Genomic DNA, 18,465 nt, shown 5'->3' with positions numbered 1-18,465 from the left:
AAAGAGAAATTACTGCAGGGAGAGCAGAGGGGAAATGCCGATCCAGAGAATTAATATGCGGAAGGGTGGTCAAAAAAAAGTACAGTCTAAAAAAAAGTTACTTTTTAAACTCCTGCTCACATGGCCAATTCACAGACAGAAATGGCTTCTTGAAGTGTGGGTAATTACAGTAACTGCTACGTGTTGGAAATGGTCAACCTCATATCTGCACAACCTAGCTCAGTCACCTCCATCTATTCCCAGAAGGGAGATTCCCACTACACAGAAGGCAGAATGAGCCCAGGATTGTGTATTGCTCCTAGAATATCCCAAGGGAGTAACCTCTGGGACTTTGTGCCTTTCCTGCTTCCCCTAAACTGCAGGCAGGGACAAATGACTCAAGAACATACTGACCTCCTTTCCTGCTGAAATAGCAATAACTCTTTGTCCCTGTACTAAACCCTATAGGGACATGCAAAAATTTAAGGAGGCACCTCCAATTTTGGGAGCGCCCAAGACCATGAAGGAAAGTGTCTTCTTAAATTTTGCATCCTGGGGATTTCCCTAGCCACATCCTAGTCCCAGCTCTGGAAGGAGCATTATTTAGTTCATTATTATGTCCTCCCAGCCTGCCTAGCTCCTCATCATCTCTGGCTGGACTACAGTGAAAGTTCTCAAATTAATTTCACTGTTGCTAAAGCTTCATTCTAAGTGCATCTTCCCCATTCTAGCACCAAATCTAATAGTGAACATCAGGAGTAGGATCCTTTCCATTCAGAAACTTGCCTTCTAGAAGCAGAAACAGCTAAACAGATAATTACAACATGATGTGATTAGTGCCAGGGCAAGGATAAAGTCAAGGGAGACTAAGGGGTGACTTTCCAAATGGGTAATGCTAAGATTTTAAGCTGAGTCAGACAGAAAAAGATAGGAAGGATATTCTAGAAAAAAAAACATATATGCACAGGGATGATGACTGCAAAATTATAATGTGTATTTGGAACTCCAAATAGATTAGTCTGAAATTTAGGGTGTTTGGGGGACAAATGGGAAGAGGTGACACTCCAAAGGATGTCAAGGGACTGAAATTGCTAGATATTGTATGTGATGCTAATAGGGATCTATTTTATATTAAAGGCTTTATAAATTCTGTAGAAATGATGATTATATTTCTATTTTATAAGGATTATTATGGTTTGAGAGAAGGGGAGGGATTCATGGGGTGGAACTGAGATCTTCAGATCAATGAGTATCCAATAGCAGAGGTGACAAGGGACTGAAGAATGGTGACAAAGGAGAAATGTGTTCTAACAGTATCTTAAAGTCTCAATGGCTGGGTTGGCAAGCATGTGTGTAAGGAGTTTTACATGATAGTTCAAGTCTTTGATCAATAGGACTGATTCATGATAGCGAAGGTATTCCTTTTTGAGGCTTGAATCAGAAAGAATAATCTGTACCCCTCCTTCCATAGGTCTATTTGCACTTTCATACTAAAATTACCATTATGTGTACTTACACAAATGATTGGATATTTATGACATAAATACAATAACCCGCAGAAACAAGATAATTCTTTTTTTTCTCTCTCTCTCTCTCTCTAACACACACACACACACACACACACACACACACAGGTCGCACTGTTGATGGCTTTAATGTGGTAGAGAGTCCACTTGCCATTTTGCAAGCCCCAGTGGACTGTGCCCACTCAGGATACTGGCTGAAGAAAAGAGGCTGCAGGGTCTCTCTTGGGACCTCAGAACTTCAGGAACTAGACCCCTGGGAAATGTTTCCTCTGCAGGCCACAGCTTGATAATTAGGTTTGTGGCTATGGTCTCTCAGGAGCCCACAAGTTTTGAGTGCCCTCTCTGAAGACCAGAAAGAGAAATAAGAGGATTAATTGATTGAGGGTGCCATTTCTATGTATTCTCGGTGTTCACCAAAGGCCTGGGTTTGGTGAGTGTTGGGGAAGCCAGGGGCAGAGCTCAGGTTTGGATCCTAGGACAGCTAATTGAAGGATTTACAGAAGAACCAAGAGGAGGGCAAAGAGATGCTGAGAAAAGATCAGTGGGCTCAATCCAGCTTTCCCCGTGAAATAGAGCCCACAAGACTGGGGGCCAGATTTTAAATAGTTCCTAGGGGTTGGCAAAAGGATGGACAAATGGGGCAAAGGGAACAAATAGGACTGGTCCTTTTCTTCAGGACACAGTTCAACAGCGGAAACCATATGGTCTGAGAGCCTGGATTGGAAGGAGCAGGTCAAACTCTGTGTTTTCTGTATGTGATTTGAAATTTTCTGTTACTGTGTGGGTTTCTGGCATCCATGTCTATTTGCAAGTGTTTGTGATAATAATGACATTACATAATAGTCACTCTTTATTGAGAGCTTAACATTGAGCTGGGGACTTTCCTCATGTAATGGCCACAAAAATTCTATGAGGAAACAGGCATCTTTTTTAAAAAATTATTTATTTATTCATGAAAAACGCACAGAGAGAGGTAGAGACACAGGCAGAAGGAGAAGCAGTATCCCTGCGGGGAGCCAATGTAGGACTTGATCCCAGGACCCCGGGATCATGACCTGAGCTGAAGGCAGATGCTCAACCACTGAACCACCCAGGCATAAGGAAACAGGCATTTTAGAGAGATCATATAACTTGTTTGGTATAATGAAAAAACAGGCACTGATCAAATGCAAATCTAATACTGGATTCTAAAATGCAAGTTCTTAAGAAGTAGCAATAATATGACTTCGTATAAACTTTGCCTAGGAATTCCATGTGTGTGTTTTATTTCACTCATTCATTTATTATTTTAGCCACTTATTAAACTCTAAGGGAATATAGAGTAAATAGAAGAGAAAATGGAGGTGGGGTAGAGATATGTGGCAGAAAAAGAGCAAAGATCACTATCAAAAAGGACTTGTGTGGAAATTTAACATTATTCATAACAGGAATTTAATCATTATTCATCTATTCAACAAAATTTAAATGCTCATGAGAAGATGGGAATATTCTTTGTGTCTTGACTCAATAGCAACATTCAGTTCCAGAAATAGTCACTGAGCACTTTTTAAGCTCCACTATTGGGCAGATATTGAAAGCACTTTTGAAACAACAATAGCGACAACAACAAAAGCAGAAAGAACAAAATTTACATGATCTTTGCCTTTGTAGAGAACGCAGCTTAGCAGAGAAAATAAATAGTAAACAGGTGTTCGCAAGTATGATGAATTTAAGAAAAGAAGAAATATAATTTGGAAATAGAATACTCTAACAGAGATCAGGAAGACTGCTCCCAGGGAAGCGATATTTCAGTTGAATGAAGTGGAGCTTAGTTGAAATTTGAATGATAAGTAGAACCTAGCATTGCTTGGAGATAAGAAAAGGGATGGCGATGCTTGTTCTAAAGTCCAGGGGGAAATATGTACATAGTCTCATAGTCAGGAGACTTTGGCACTGAGGGAACATGTGGTAGCCTATCTGTATTTAGAATAACACACATTGTCTGTTTAGACTTTTATTTATCTACAATGATGGTTGTTCAGAGAAGTTCATCATCAGGGTGGGCCACTCACTGAACAGATATCGCTTTGAATATACTACACCTTGCAGTGTGATAGCTCACCTGTAGGGAGTCATGGTGGTCTTGTTTCTCTTTATCACATAGCTTTCCCATATCTCTGGCCTCATTTCTGTTCAACTGCAGAGAAGTGTGAGTCTCAGCAGATACTTAAGTCAAAATTGAGGAAATAATTAAACACTGTAGTTGGAACCCCTGAAATAAAGTGGTAGAGGAATTTACCACACATCTTATATGGAAGTTGCTTTTAATATACACATCTTTAGAAAAAGCAGGACTTCTTTTTCTGGTAAACATTCCAAAGATGTAACAGGAAAACAAAAGAGGTAACAAGACCAGATTATGGATATCTTGTTAGCTATGTTAAAGATTTTTCATTTTGATCCAAAAGCATTGGATCAGCATAATCAATTGTACATGGGGGTTTAAAGAGAGAAAGGTATAAATAGTGCAAGTCAGGTTTTTGCTTTGGCTTATTTAGTGGATTATATTGTATTCTGTGAAATAATAGACACAGTAGGGGGCTTTGGGTTTCTGAAGAAATACGATGGGTCTTAATTTTAATTTTTGAAAATTAAATCTGAGTCCTGTGAGATATCCAAAAGAAGATATCTAGAAAGGAGTTGAATATATGTGTCTTGTAAGATGTAAGGAAGAGGTAAGGAATTGGGAGATGTCATGTACAGCTATTAACTGGGATCTTAAGAGTTGATGATCTAGTTAGGAAAAGTATAAAGAGAAGAAAAGCGGGCTTTGAGCGGAGCCTTGAGGAACCCCAGAACTTAAGATACAAGGAACAGGAAGAACAGGCAAAGGATGAGATGAGATGCTAGCGAGATTAAAGAAACACTCAAAGTGTTGTGATAAAGCATCCAGAGGATGTGTCAAGATGGATGGGATAGTGAATAGTGTCAGATGCTGCTTGAAGTCCAGCAAGGACTCAGGGTGGGACATGGACTTCGCCGGTAGTGTTAGCAAAAGTTGCTTTGGTGGAAAGGTGAGGCCAGAAATGAGACTAGCACGAATTAAAGGGTGAATAGGACATAAGAAGCACGTATGTGATGTAGACAACTACATGTCTAACTATGATGAGAGAATATAATTGTTTCTGTGTAATTTACACTAGAAAATACTTGAGCACGTTTTAATTGTTTAAATGTTGAAGGAGTAAACTTTTAAAAAGCCTAGGTTGAAGACAAAGGTAAGAAAGAGAATAAATGATAATAAAAGATACCTGACACGATGTAAAGATGTGAGAGAGAGGGATGGGTTTGTTTTTGGACCCAGATACAAAAGGAATATTTTTTCCAATGTATATAAAAAAGACACTTAAAATCTAATATAAATATATACATACACACACATACACACAGATGTGATAGCTTTCTCACATGATTTCACATACAGTGCCTTTGAATTTCTCTGTGAAGTAAAATGAAAAATTATCTGCTGAGAAAGAGAGAGTTGGAATTGGTGGATGTGCTTGGAGAAAAACAGGGAAAAAAAGTCATCCAAGTAGATTAAGCTGAAAGAAGATCATGTTGGGTCATCGGCGAGGTTGAAGATGAACTTTAGGGCTGATGATAATGAAATTATGGGAACATTAACATGTCTAGTTAAGTGCCTTACTGTGCCTAAGACTTACTAGGTTGGTGAATCTAGGAGTTCAGTTTTGCATGCATGAGAGATGGGAGGTCACGCAAGGGTGGGCGAAATATGTATGAGAGTACGTGACATGATGAATCATAATTTAACCTAGAAAAGAGGAATGCAAAGACACCAGGGTAGTGAATGAAAAATAGTGAAAAATCAGTGCTCTGGAGGGCTCAGGGTTGTTGAAGAACAAATTGGTAATCACTAAACCACATAGATAGAAAGTTAGCATGTGCAAATGTGTGATTAATGAGGCCAGTCAATTCTAAGTTACTGTACTTGAAGATACAATAATGAAATTAGGTACCTTTCTTTTCGGTAATAAAATGAAGCTGTCTGAGGTGATGTTGTGCCACCTTGAGGGAAAAGTTTGGAGTAAGTGAGTGACAAGGATGTTAACATGCTGTAAAATGATCACCACAATCTGTCTAGTTATACATATCGCCACGCAGAGTTGCAAATTTCTTTGTGTGATGAAAATTTTGAAGATCTACTCTCTTAGAAAGTTTCAAGTATACGATATGTTATTATTAACCTGAGTCACCAGGCTGTACATTCCATCCCAGGACTCATTTATTTTATAACTTGAAATTTGTATATTTGATTCCCTTTATCCATTTCACTAATGCCCCATGCCCACCTCTGTCAATCGCCAATCTGTTCTCAGTGTCTGAATTCCACGCTTTCATGTTGTTGTTGTGTTTATGGTTAGAGATTGCACACACAGCATTTGTCTGTGATGTCATATGATATTTGTCTCTGTATTCTTTTTTTTAACGTTTTATTTATTTGAGAGAGAGAGATAGCAAGAGAGAGCACAAGCGGGAAGGAGTAGGCTCCCTACTGAGCAGGGAGCCTGATGCAGGGTTTGATTCCAGGACCCTGGGATCATGATCTGAGCTGAAGGTAGATGCCTAACTTCCTGAGCCACCCAGGCACCTCTTGTTTGTTTTCTTTTTGTGACTTAATTTTATATCTTCTGTTATACAGATATCATGTATGTGCCACTCGCCCTATGCTCTATAGAGAATTGTGTTTATTACATGATAGTTTATATAAAGACTTCTTATGTGTTATTTGCAGCTCTAAGCATTTGCTTATGTGTAGGCTTTAGCAGCTTACTTAACTTCTCTGTGCTCCGTTTCTGTATCTTTGAAATGTAGGTCACATCATTACCTATCTCATAGAGTTTTTAAGAGGATTATAGAAGTGATTTCATGTAAAGAGCTTTAGACTTGTGTAGTATGTGAAGGTTTCCCAAAATATTACTTTTGTTTACAGAGGTTGCTTTTTTGCTTTTATCTTGACTTGAGATTTAAAATGTATTAATTCTGTATTTCTTCCATTAGAGGTCCCTCAGTTACTCTCTTTGAATACATGTCTTTAATAGTTTTTTTTTTTTTCCTTTTTCTTTTTCTGTTTTTAACCACATGTTTATGGTTTGGGGAGGGGGTATCATAGAAGTTTAAAACACACCATTTGGAGTCAGAAGTGCCTGGATTTGGGTCTTACTCAACTTTCCATCTATGTTAGTCTCTTTGAGAGAGGTATAATAATACTATTTATACCCTAGTGCTATTGGGGATAGTTTGTTTTCATTCAAAATATTATAAAGATTCTTTTTCTTATGCTAGGAAACAATGATGATAAATGGGCTACAGTGACAAGAAATGTCACTGTATGTCACTTGTATGCTTGCAAGTTAACCCTCTTAAGATACTATTTTATTTAAAAAAATTTTAAGATACTATTTTAAAATGTAATAATATCAATACTTTTAAAAAAATATTTATTTATTCATGAGAGACACACACAGAGAGAGAGGCAGAGACACAGGCAGAGGGAGAAGCAGGCTCCATGCAGGGAGCCCAATGTAGGACTTGATCCCAGGTCTCCAGGATCACACCCTGGGCTGAAGGCAGATGCTCAATAGCTGAGCCACCCAGGCATCTCAATATGTTGCACGTGCTGTGGCAACACGATTAGGGTCCCAAGGATAAGGGGATGAGGAAAATAAAAGAAAAGTAAAGAGATGGGGACAGGAGGGACACAGTGGATGATGTCCAAGCAGTGTCAGCTTTATTCAAGGTTTTACAACATTTTATAGCATGAGCAAAACAAAGCTAAGAAAATGTCTATTTTTAGCATGTTTGTGAAACCCTCCAAAGTTCCCCTTTCTCAGCATGTAAGACAGACTCACGGGTGCCAGAAGACCTTGGTAAATAGATAAGCTTGTTGCTCCAGATGTGCATACTTCAAAGGAATATTAGGTATGGTAAACAGACCAGCAAGGACAGACAGACCCTTACTTACATTTATGACCAGGCCAGAATAAGTTGTATCTATTGTGTTATGTGGGCGACCACGTACAAGCGAGCCCTGAGAACCATTGCTCAAGCCCTTTCTCAAGCGTCAACCAACTATTCACCCTTTAGGCTCCCAAGCCTTTTGAGTGAATGAGGGACCCAAGTCCGGCCCTGGTTTGGTTCAGTTACTCCAGTTAGTTTGTGGTCGCCCACACCAATACTTATTTTTTTTAAAAGACACTTGATGCAGTTTCTTCATTCAGTGCTAAGAGGGAGCTGGACACTGAACTGTATGTCCATTTCCACATCATTCTCCATGGTGAGGCACCAAACATCAGTCTCAGAGAACATTCTGGTCTGCAAATCCCAGGTGCTAGAATGTAAGGGAAATCAAGAGAGTAATTGCAATTGGCATAGGGTTAGTGTGCTGGACACACTGCAGTTTGAGTGTTAGGTTTTCCACACTGACTTCCCTACATCCTAGGCCTCTTATCAGTGCCTGACATCTAGTATGTATCGCCTGAGCAATTATGTGGTTGGCACCATAGCATAAATGTGTGGATTGTATAGATCTTGGCTCTGCCAGTTCCCCAAGATGAGATCTTAGGTAAAATTTTCTCTCAGAGTATTAGATTCTATTTAAAAAATGGAGGGATAAAAACATATGTCTCAGACCATATCCACAGTCATGCTAAAGTAGGAGTTCTCTGTGGACATGACCTGAGAAGGCTGCTCTAAAGCCATCAGTAAGGGTTCTCAACAACCTGGGAAGAGTTGAGTTTGATATTGGCCTGCCCAACAAGAAGGTTTGCATCAACTCTGAGCAAAGCACCAATGTTCTGCTGGAGACCCTGAGGAAAATAGAAGGCTGATTTGTACTTGGGCCCCAAGTAATGAGGGCCTGGACCCCTGGTCCCAAAATGGACCAAAGGGGGCAGGACACTGACCCTTTCCTGTTTTCCAACAGACATGGGCCTGGCAGTCCTATCAGTGATGGTAGTGTCTGCAGAGACCTTCATTTGCCTGCTTCTCCCTAGCTTCCCTTTAATAAAGTTGAGCTGCTTTTATTGGAAAGAAAATATATATTTCAGAAGACTGTTCTAAATTGGACAATACTTTGTAAAGCTGGGAATAATAGGAGTTGTAATTATTAATTATCTACTTATTTTTCCAATTGTGCTCCATTTCTTAGTTTCTTTCTCTGCATGTGGTTAGATTGTTTTTTTTTTTTTTTTTCTGGACTCAAGTCTACATAGAAACTAATTACATTGATTCAGTGAACACTCAATCATTACATGGAAAAAAAATTAGGGAGATTGAAGATTCCAGAGTAACTGAGTAATTAGTACTAGGAGTGTCACATCTGAGAAATTTTTCTTTTCTTTCTCTTCTTTTTTTTTTATGGGAATCTTTCTTCAAGACATGAATATTGTTGTTCTTACTAGCACTAGAAGGGTCTTTCTTGGCAGATAGGAAAGAGAACTAACCTAAAGGAGAGAGTGGAGGAAGAATTACCATACAATATTCTCAGGTTAATTATACACATTTTGTTTTTCAGACTCAAAATCTATTCATGAGACCACCCTGGCCATGTACAACCTGAGTAGCTACAACACAGGTGACTTCACCCTCTTGGGCATCCCTGGCCTTGAGCAGTACCACGTCTGGATCAGCATCCCCTTCTGCTTTATCTATCTCATGGCCATTGTGGGCAACAGTATCCTTCTCTACCTCATTGCCATGGAGCGGAGTCTTCACACACCCATGTTCTTTTTCCTTTCCATGCTAGCCATTACAGATGTGATCTTGTCTACCACATGTGTCCCCAAAACCCTTACCGTCTTCTGGCTTGGTCCCCAGAAAATCAGTTTTCCTGGTTGCCTCACCCAGTTATTCTTTCTGCACAGTAGCTTTGTCCTGGACTCAGCTATACTCCTGGCCATGGCATTTGATCGCTATGTGGCCATCTGCTCCCCTCTGAGATACACCACTATTCTGACCCCCAGGACCATCACCAAGATTGCAGTGGGCATCTCCTGTCGAAGCTTCTGCATCATCCTGCCAGTTATATTCTTGCTTACACGCTTGCCTTTCTGCAGGACACGCATCATACCACACACATACTGTGAGCACATAGGTGTGGCCCGGCTCGCCTGTGCTGACATCTCCATCAACATCTGGTATGGCTTTTGTGTTCCCATCATGACAGTCATCTCAGATGTGATTCTCATTGCCGTTTCTTACACCCTCATTCTCTGTGCGGTCTTCCGCTTGCCCTCCCGAGATGCCCGCCAGAAGGCCCTTGGCACATGTGGTTCCCATGTCTGTGTCATCCTCATGTTTTATACACCTGCCTTTTTCTCCATCCTTGCTCATCGTTTTGGACACAATGTCTCCCGCACTTTCCACATCATGTTTGCCAACCTCTACATTGTTATTCCACCTGCACTCAACCCCATTGTCTATGGAGTGAAGACCAAGCAGATCAGAGATAAGGTCATCCTTTTGTTTTCTACCAAGGGTTCAGAATGATATTTAATATGCTATGGGAAAACTAACATCACTGTATAGGGGTATTAATGTAGCAATATGAGAAAAAAATCTAATTTATTTATTTAAAGACAGCATGAGCAGGGAGTGAGAGGAGGAGGCAGAGGGAGAGAGAGAACATTAAGCAGGCTCCATGTTTAGCACAGAGCCAAACACAGAGCTCAATTTTATTACCCTGAGATCATGGCTTGAGCCAAAATCAAGAGTCAGGCACTTAACCAACTGAGCCACCCAGGCACCCCTAAAAAAAGCTAATTTCTTTTTTTAAGATTTTATTTATTTATTCATGAGACACACACACACACAGATAGAGAGAGAGAGAGAGAGAGAGAGAGAGAAGCAGAGACACAGGTAGAGGGAGATGCAGGCTCCATGCAAGAAGCAGCCCAATGTGGGACTCAATCCTGGGACTCGATCCCGGGACTCCAGGATCACACACTCGGCCAAAGGCAGGCGCTAAACTGCTGAGCCACCCAGGGATCCCCTAATTTCTTTTTAAATATAAAGTAAGATCTGCCTGCAGGTACTTTTGCATACCAGGAAAATGACATAATCTAATGTAGGAGATGGTTCTATGTATGAAAAATTCCTGATGGCCTATTTGTTTGTGGAATATGAAGTTATATAGAATATAATAAGAAAAGGAGGTGGAAACAGAGAGCTGACTTACTTTAAATGGACAAAACAATACAAATTTGAAAATTGCAACTTTGCAACTATGTAGTGAAAAATGTAAGGGAGAAACACTTAAGCAGAGAGACTAAAAGTAAAAATACCAATGAATAATCCATTATTGAGGGGATCTGTAAGTGGATTGAGAATATTTACAATAATATTCAATGCTCATTATTATTCATGATGTACATTCACAGTTCCCTTTCAGTGGTGCCCCAACACATGAAGTCTTTCAATACAAGTGCTATGAACTGGGTGGTCTACTAGCAGGGCTGTAATGAGGAAGAGATAACATATACTTTTTAACACTAAAGTTGTTCACCCCAGTGGAAGACAGTAACTTCTAGGCTCCAAGACACATTGAGGAAGGGAGCTGCAGAGATTGGGTCAGGAGATCTCATGCCAGTTCACTGGGACACTAAAGTAGACATTTAACCCCACTGGCCTGAAGCCTGTGAGGCCCTTACCTACGGAGTGTGTTTCCTGGACAGTGGTAAAGAATCAACTATCAGACGCATAAGTGCGGTACAGGAGGGATAAACAGAGGAAGTCTACAGGGAAGTAGCACATGCATGAGAAGGTGCATCTAATTGCACAAGGATCACATGGCACACAACACTATGTGTCATATTCGAAGAATGATCTAGAGTTCCTATGATAAACCTTTCATTTTTTGAAAATTATCCACTGATTTAGGGCTATCTATTGAGTACTCACTGTATTGCAATGAGCTTCTAAGCATTCGGGATATAATGCTTCTAAGTATTCGGGTTAATAATACAAAGAGACTCTGCCCTGCTCTGTGGAGCTCATATTCTCAGGACAGAGATTCATAAGAAACATGAAAACAAATAAATTCTCTACCTTCAAAGAGTAATGTAACTGAGAGAGAAATGAAGTGAATGCAGTGATGCACTACAAGTGGGCAAAGAGGATCAGTAGCAGAGAGGACAGCACACACAAAGGTCCTGGGGCTGGAAACAGTGTGACATGACTGTGGACAAAGCAGAGGCACATGTGGCTTGAGCACACTGAGGTGGGGGGACCAGAGGAAGGAGGAGGAGGAGCCTGGTCAGGTCCTGTGGAACTGGAATCATCCAAACTTCATTCTAGGATGAGGAAACTGAAGCCTGGAGAGTGAACATGACTTCTCTAAGGTGCATGGCAAGGCACTTATAAATGCAGAGCTTGAATAGCATCTGCCAAACCCCTCGTTCAGAGATTTTCCCACTCCACATAACCTCACTCCTGAGATAACGTCAGAGGGAAGAAAACATAAGTAGAGATATCAGAGCCCGTTTTTCTAATTTTGGTGAAGTCTAATTGTCTTAAATTAAGCCCCATCCTACTAATTGAGGATTCTGCTCTATGTACCAGCTTGGTAAATCTGCTCACAAATATCAGAAGAAATGACCTCTTATTTTCTTCTAATTATTTCCGCCCTTCTGAGAACATGAGTTAGATAAGAGCTGATATTTTTAAAAGCTTACTGTGGAAACCTAAATAAATAGATTCTGAGCTAATTTAAAAGTACGTTCTCGTTAAAAAAAAAAAAAAAAGTTAAAAAAAAAAGTACGTTCTCACACACACACACACAAAGAGTACATTCTCGTTTCATCCTGTTAGGAACTCAAAGCCATGGTTGTTCACCAACACACAGGAATGGCTCCCATGAAAGCTCAATGCCCTAGAAAAAGCAATACAGCAAGAGATTTTGTTCTGCATTGTGTCCTTACCTTCTCCCACTCTCTATCTTTGGCCCAGTTATCTGTTATTATATTTCTTTTTTATTAAGATTTCATTCATTTATTAATGAGAGAGAGAGAGAGAGAGAGAGAGAGGCAGAGACACAGGCAGAGGGAGAAGCAGCCTCCCTGCAGGGAGCCTGACATGGGACTTGATCCGGGGTCTCCAGGGTCACGCCCCGGGCTGAAGGCAGCGCTAAACCACTGAGCCACTGGGGCTGCCCTGTTATTATATTTCTACCATCACTCTATAAAGGGGTTCATTTATTTCTGTGACTTATAGTCCCTGTGCTGGTAACTCTATACCCTAGTGTCCATATATGATCTTCCTAATAAATCTTAGTGTCTGCTTTTTTACCTAAGGGGGCCAGTGTTAGGATGAAACAAGTAATGTGGATCATGTGCTTTGCAGATTGTAAAATATTAATCTATGTTAGCTGTTAGGTTAGTATTCCACTACTTACCACTGTCATTCTTTTCTGGAAGGAGAATCTCAGCATGTTTAACTCTGAGCTTATCATTGTCATTTAAAATCCCTCCTCGGGATCCCTGGGTGGCGCACCGGTTTGGCGCCTGCCTTTGGCCCAGGGCGCGATCCTGGAGACCCGGGATCGAATCCCACATCGGGCTCCCGGTGCATGGAGCCTGCTTCTCCCTCTGCCTGTGTCTCTGCCTCTCTCTCTCTCTCTCTCTGTGACTGTCATAAATAAATAAAAATAAAAAAATAAAAATAAAAAAAAAATAAAAATAAAATCCCTCCTCCACTGGAAGGTATTATGCTAAATGAAATGTCAGAGAAAGACAAATACATATGATTTTACTCATGTGGAATTTAAGAAACAAAAAGTTAAACATAGAGGAAGGCAAGAAAAAATAAAATAAGATGACAATAGAGAGGGAAGTAAACCCTAAAAAAGGAGGAACTATAGGAAATAGACTGAGGGTTGCTGGAGGGGAGGTGGATGGGGAGATGGTATAACTGGGTGATGGGCATTAAGGAGGGCACTTGATGTAATGAGCATGGGTGTTATATTCAAATAATGAATCACTAAATTCTCTCCCTAAACTAATAATACAGTATATGTTAACAAAATTGATTTTAAATAAATAATTAATAGGTAAATTAAAATAAAATAAATTCCCACTCCACTTTGATGTTTATGGAAGGAGAAAACAGGTTAAGCCTGGTGTTTCTCTTCCTCAAGGTCAAATCTACTGCCTCAGTTGCTAACGGCTCTTTGTGGCGAGACTGGCTGCAAATATTCTGTTCCAGTGTCAGACCATGAATGACATTACATGTTCTGGTTGGATTTAAAAGAGAATAGTGTCAAACATAAATTGTCTTATCCTATATATTTTTCTTTTTGCAAATTCCTCATCCCTTATATTAGATATGAGATATTAAAACCAAACCATTAGGGGAATGAAGGGTTTTACCTTTCCATCCTCAGAATTTAGAGCTGTATCCTACAAATAGTAGAGATACAAGAATGTGTCTCTAAAACCTCTCTTCCAGAAATTCTCCATGTCACCATTCTTTAGGTGTTTGTGATTACATTTGCTGTCTCTTAGATTTCAGTGCTACTCATTCCATCATCCTGTTTACTCCCATTTAGCCAGACATTTGCATTGTATACCTAGACCTGATTGTGTACGTGTTTTATTTTAAAAGCCAATGGCAACTGGATATATTTCTTGTGTTCAGAAGAATAATGTAGGCCTTATAAAAATGAGTAATGGAATAGATTTACAATGTCTCTCTTTGAAGAGAGAAGGCAGTTGGTTTTATGCCTTGCACCTGTCATTTTGAACCTATGTTTTAAAATAAATGGACAATGATTTATGTGTCATAATTTCAGTTGAGTAACATTCACAAAGTGCATGTTATAGGAAGCAAAATGCATAGAAATTGGCAATACTGATATATAGTAAGTACTACCCACGCTGCTTACAATCAGAAAGCTTCTATGTTAGCAAAAGGAGTACATCACATTTACAAAGACTTTGCTTAGCTAATCTTATATGTTGCAATGAGTGGCATAGGATGTTAGGGAAACACAAAGGAAGCATACTCAACCATTCCTCAGAGGCCAGGAAAGATTTATGGCAAAGTACATTTCCGTGATTGTCTAGAAGAACACAAAGCAGTTGAGCCTCATGAATAAGGGGAACAGGATCTGCCAGCCAGAGGGAATACTGAGCCTAGGCAAGAAACCATGTGTTTCAAAATCTGTTAACTCTGATCTGTAAGTTGGTATAGGAATCGTCCATAATGATAATGGCATTGTGCAGGGGAGCTGGACAGTGAGAAAAGGGAGACTCATAAACTAGTCTTCGGTAGAGGTAGGAAGCTGGTGGGAATATCAGTAGATGAGGTTTGTAAACTATCTCATACCTTGATGCTATTGTTGACACTCGAAAGTTAATAATTTCATCACACATTTCTTACTTCCTCTTGGAAAGGAATTGAGGATAGGCATATGAGTCAGACAAGCTGATATATGAAAATATGAGCATTATTTCCATAGTGCCAAAATCAAGAATATGATATAAGTGTGTCTTCACGTTGCCTTCTACTATTTTATTTCCAAGTGTAAACTTGGGAGGATACATCCAAGAGTGAGACAAGACCCACCTAATCATCGCTGTAGTTCATTCTTCTGCTGAAGAAAACCAATGAATCGCCAAGGTGGATGTACTTGCATAGGGATATATCAAACTATCAATGAGGAAAGATGATATTTTTAATTTCCAAAAACCATATATTAAGGCTTTTGTAGAGTAAAATAAATTACTAGAAAAATACAATTTTAAATAACCATGGAACACAGTCTCATATCTATTGTATTCAAAGGCATAAAATATACTATAATAAGTACTACTGGATTAACCAGAGGAAACCAATGAAGACTAGCATAAATATACATATTGGTTCTTGAAAGTGTGCATAGTGGTATGTACTATAGAGAATTTATATTATCTCGTGAAATAATACTTTGCCAGCTTTGTTTGTTCTATGGGTTCTATGTATCACTAACCACTCCTTAAACATGTGATATTATGTGGTCGTGTAAAATGATCAGCCTGCTGAGGTACATACTCCCACAGAGAGCAGTGCAAGATGGATTCCTCACTTAGAATTCTTAGAAATAAATTGTCATGTTTTCAGAGTGGGCCATATATCAACAATTGCTCTCATATGCTCTAGTCCAATGTATCCACACATACTCCACAAGGGAAAGGTTGGGCAGAAGAGGTTATTAGAGTATTCTAGACTATTAAAATACAGCATGAAAATACCATAAAGATTTTGTTGTTGTTTTTTGGCATACTGTAAGTTTGTTTTGTGACGGTGTAATTGCAAAACAATTCATGCAAACGAGGTCTACAAAGACAAACTGTGGAGGACATATTGTGAAATACGTCATTACCACATCCTCTTATGTGCCTCTACATGGAAGGAAAGGCATTGGTAAGAGAGAGAAGAGTTGTGAAGCTACTGTCTACTATGAGGGTCCAGTAGCTACCCCATGTGGGTCCCACAGGCATCTCAGATAGCCAGAGTTTGTCCTTAAGCTGACACTGTAAGCCACACAACCCTGAGTAACGTGTCAGCTCTCCCAAGCTCAAATACCCTGCTGGTGCTCCGGTTTGCTGCTCTATTCTTCACACCACCTCTTGGGGAAGGTCCATGAATCGTCATTGTATAAAAGAAAAAAAAATAGCTCAAAGAAGAAGACACTTGCTCCAGTCTGTTTAATAGTGGAATCTATTCAATCCCATGTCCGCCTGATTCAACAGCCCAGGCTCTTCCCCCACACTGCTTTGTCTGTATATCGGGCTAGGGGGCAGAAACAAATACTAAGTAATGAGGACTGTCCACGTCTAGGTGGCAGCTGGGGTTGTTATTTGTGCAGCAGGAAGCATGTCTCCATCTGAGTCTGCTGTGCCCCACCCAGGGGCTCTGCAGAGACCTCCCTGGTTGGTCTCTTCCTTTCCAGGGCTCTGAGTGCATGAGGCATGGAAACCTGGGGGGACTAGGAGAGTCAGCAGAGATGACTGCAGATTGCTGCAGATCCCTCATTAACAGTGCACAGCTGAGACTCACAGGTTCTCAATCCCACCAGGAATGCAGGGTCCATGCCCCCCTGATGTCCTGAAAAGAGACCCATAAATTCTTCCTGCCCACACCTGCTCTCCCCCAGGCTTGTCCTAGAGTACCTTCAGAATCCCCAGATCACTGATGCCCTGACTACTGAATGGACAGGGTGGGGCAGCAGGGACTGGAGCAGCACTGGATAGATGGAGGATGGATGTCCCTTCCTCATCTTTAATCCCACCTCCCCAGCAGAGAGGTGAGAGCTCCTGACTGATGGGCAACAGGACTTCCTCAGCCAGGCTCAGTCACAGGATCTGAGGGTTCCTGAAAACCTCTTCCTCTCCCTATGCTCTACCTGGATTTATCCCATGGTGATCCAAGCACTGAAGATCCTGGTGAAGTGCCAATCTTCCTGTAGTTGTTTCAGAGAGCCTGTTTGTCCTGATAGAAACAGACTACCTCAGATTCTTTTTCAGAGAACAACTTTGATTTGCCAAGGAGACCCTGTGTTGGAGGTCCAGTGAGACTGTTAAGTTTGAGAACTGGAGTGAGGTGTCCCCACTCCCTTGTCACAGTTCCTGGATCAGAAAAATATGGAAGGTACAGATTGGGGACTAGGAACAGGGATTAAAAGACAATACCACCACATTCTCTATTTTATTGGAAACAGTCTTATATTCAACCTGCTTTTCTTGGGCTCCGATGGCAAAAAAAAGGTTGCTAGTTTGGTCTAACTAGGTCTATTTTGAATCTTTCAGCCTGACTTTTAGCAATTTGATTTTTCCAAACTCAGGACCATTCTTCTTTCAAATATCATTAGTTTAGTCTCTATCTTTCCTTTTTTTGTGTTCTAAGATATGTTAAAGGATGGATGGTTGATCAGATTATGAAATGAAGACTAGGAATGAAGTGGAAAAATTCTCAACAGGATTAGATTCAGGAATAATACAAATGCTGAAAGTACAATAATTACAATTATTCTATTTAACATGTTTTTGGTATTGGCTGTGTGTCAGGCAAAACTGACTTATTCGTTATTCACTTTTTATTGTTTTTTTATGAAAAAGCCATTTCATAATTTAAGCCATTATGCTTAAATCAAAAACTACTTTTGATGAGGCCTCTTCTTTATGATTACTGTGGAGAGCATGTTCCACCTGGCTTTGGGTCATTTTCTGGGTTGGTTAAGTGATATGGATATTATCTAGGGCTATGGAGTACAATGTGAGCTCAGAATCATACTCCACTATCTTGTCCAGAGGTCCCAGAATCACTTTACATATATTGTTTTTTGATTCTTACATGATTTTTTGAATTTTATTTATCCTTAAAAGTTGTCTTATCCCCAGTTTAAGTAAAATAAATAAAGGCGTAGAGAAGTTGAATATCTTGTGCAAAGTCCCACAGCTGGTAGGTGGCAGACTAGGGTCTGAACCATATACTGTGGCCATGGAGCTCACTCCAAATCTTAACCACTATGCTAAAGGGGAAGTACATGGCAACAAGTGGATCATTGTGACTGGCTTCCCTCTCACTCCTACCTCCACAGAGAGCATGAGGATCAGGAATTCTGATTAAACCAACGGCCAAAGTGCTTAATCTGTTCACTCCAAATCATATGACAAAGCTGGGACTGAACACCTGCTGCCAGAGTTCAGTTCCTGAACTCTTCCCCTCTGCCTTCTTTCTGTGTGACTGCTTCCAGCTGCATTTAATACATTCCTTGTTCTGCTCCTCCCTGGACGGAACACTTGTGCCCCCAGCCCCTTAGGCAGGACACAGTCTGTGAGCCACTCTGAGGAGAAGCAGGCAGCGTGAGAAGGATCATCAGCGCAGGAAGAGGTAGGACACAGGCTCTGGCTTGGAACCCATGGGG

The 18,465-nt window shown here is 40.4% G+C and overlaps 1 protein-coding gene across 1 annotated transcript; it reads left to right on the top strand.

Annotated features, from left to right (window-relative positions):
- Positions 1-9,110: 9,110 nt before the first annotated feature.
- Positions 9,111-10,052, top strand: OR52H1C (olfactory receptor family 52 subfamily H member 1C). Its single transcript, NM_001388899.1, is given in 1 exon segment — positions 9,111-10,052. A coding segment is annotated over 1 exon segment (942 nt).
- The last annotated feature ends 8,413 nt before the right edge of the window (positions 10,053-18,465 follow it).

The sequence above is a fragment of the Canis lupus genome, chromosome 21 (genome assembly GCF_011100685.1).
Source record: "Canis lupus familiaris isolate Mischka breed German Shepherd chromosome 21, alternate assembly UU_Cfam_GSD_1.0, whole genome shotgun sequence".
In the NCBI taxonomy this organism is placed as follows: domain Eukaryota; kingdom Metazoa; phylum Chordata; class Mammalia; order Carnivora; family Canidae; genus Canis; species Canis lupus.
The sequence above is the reverse complement of the archived record's forward strand: the minus strand, read 5'-3'. Positions and strand labels throughout refer to the sequence as shown.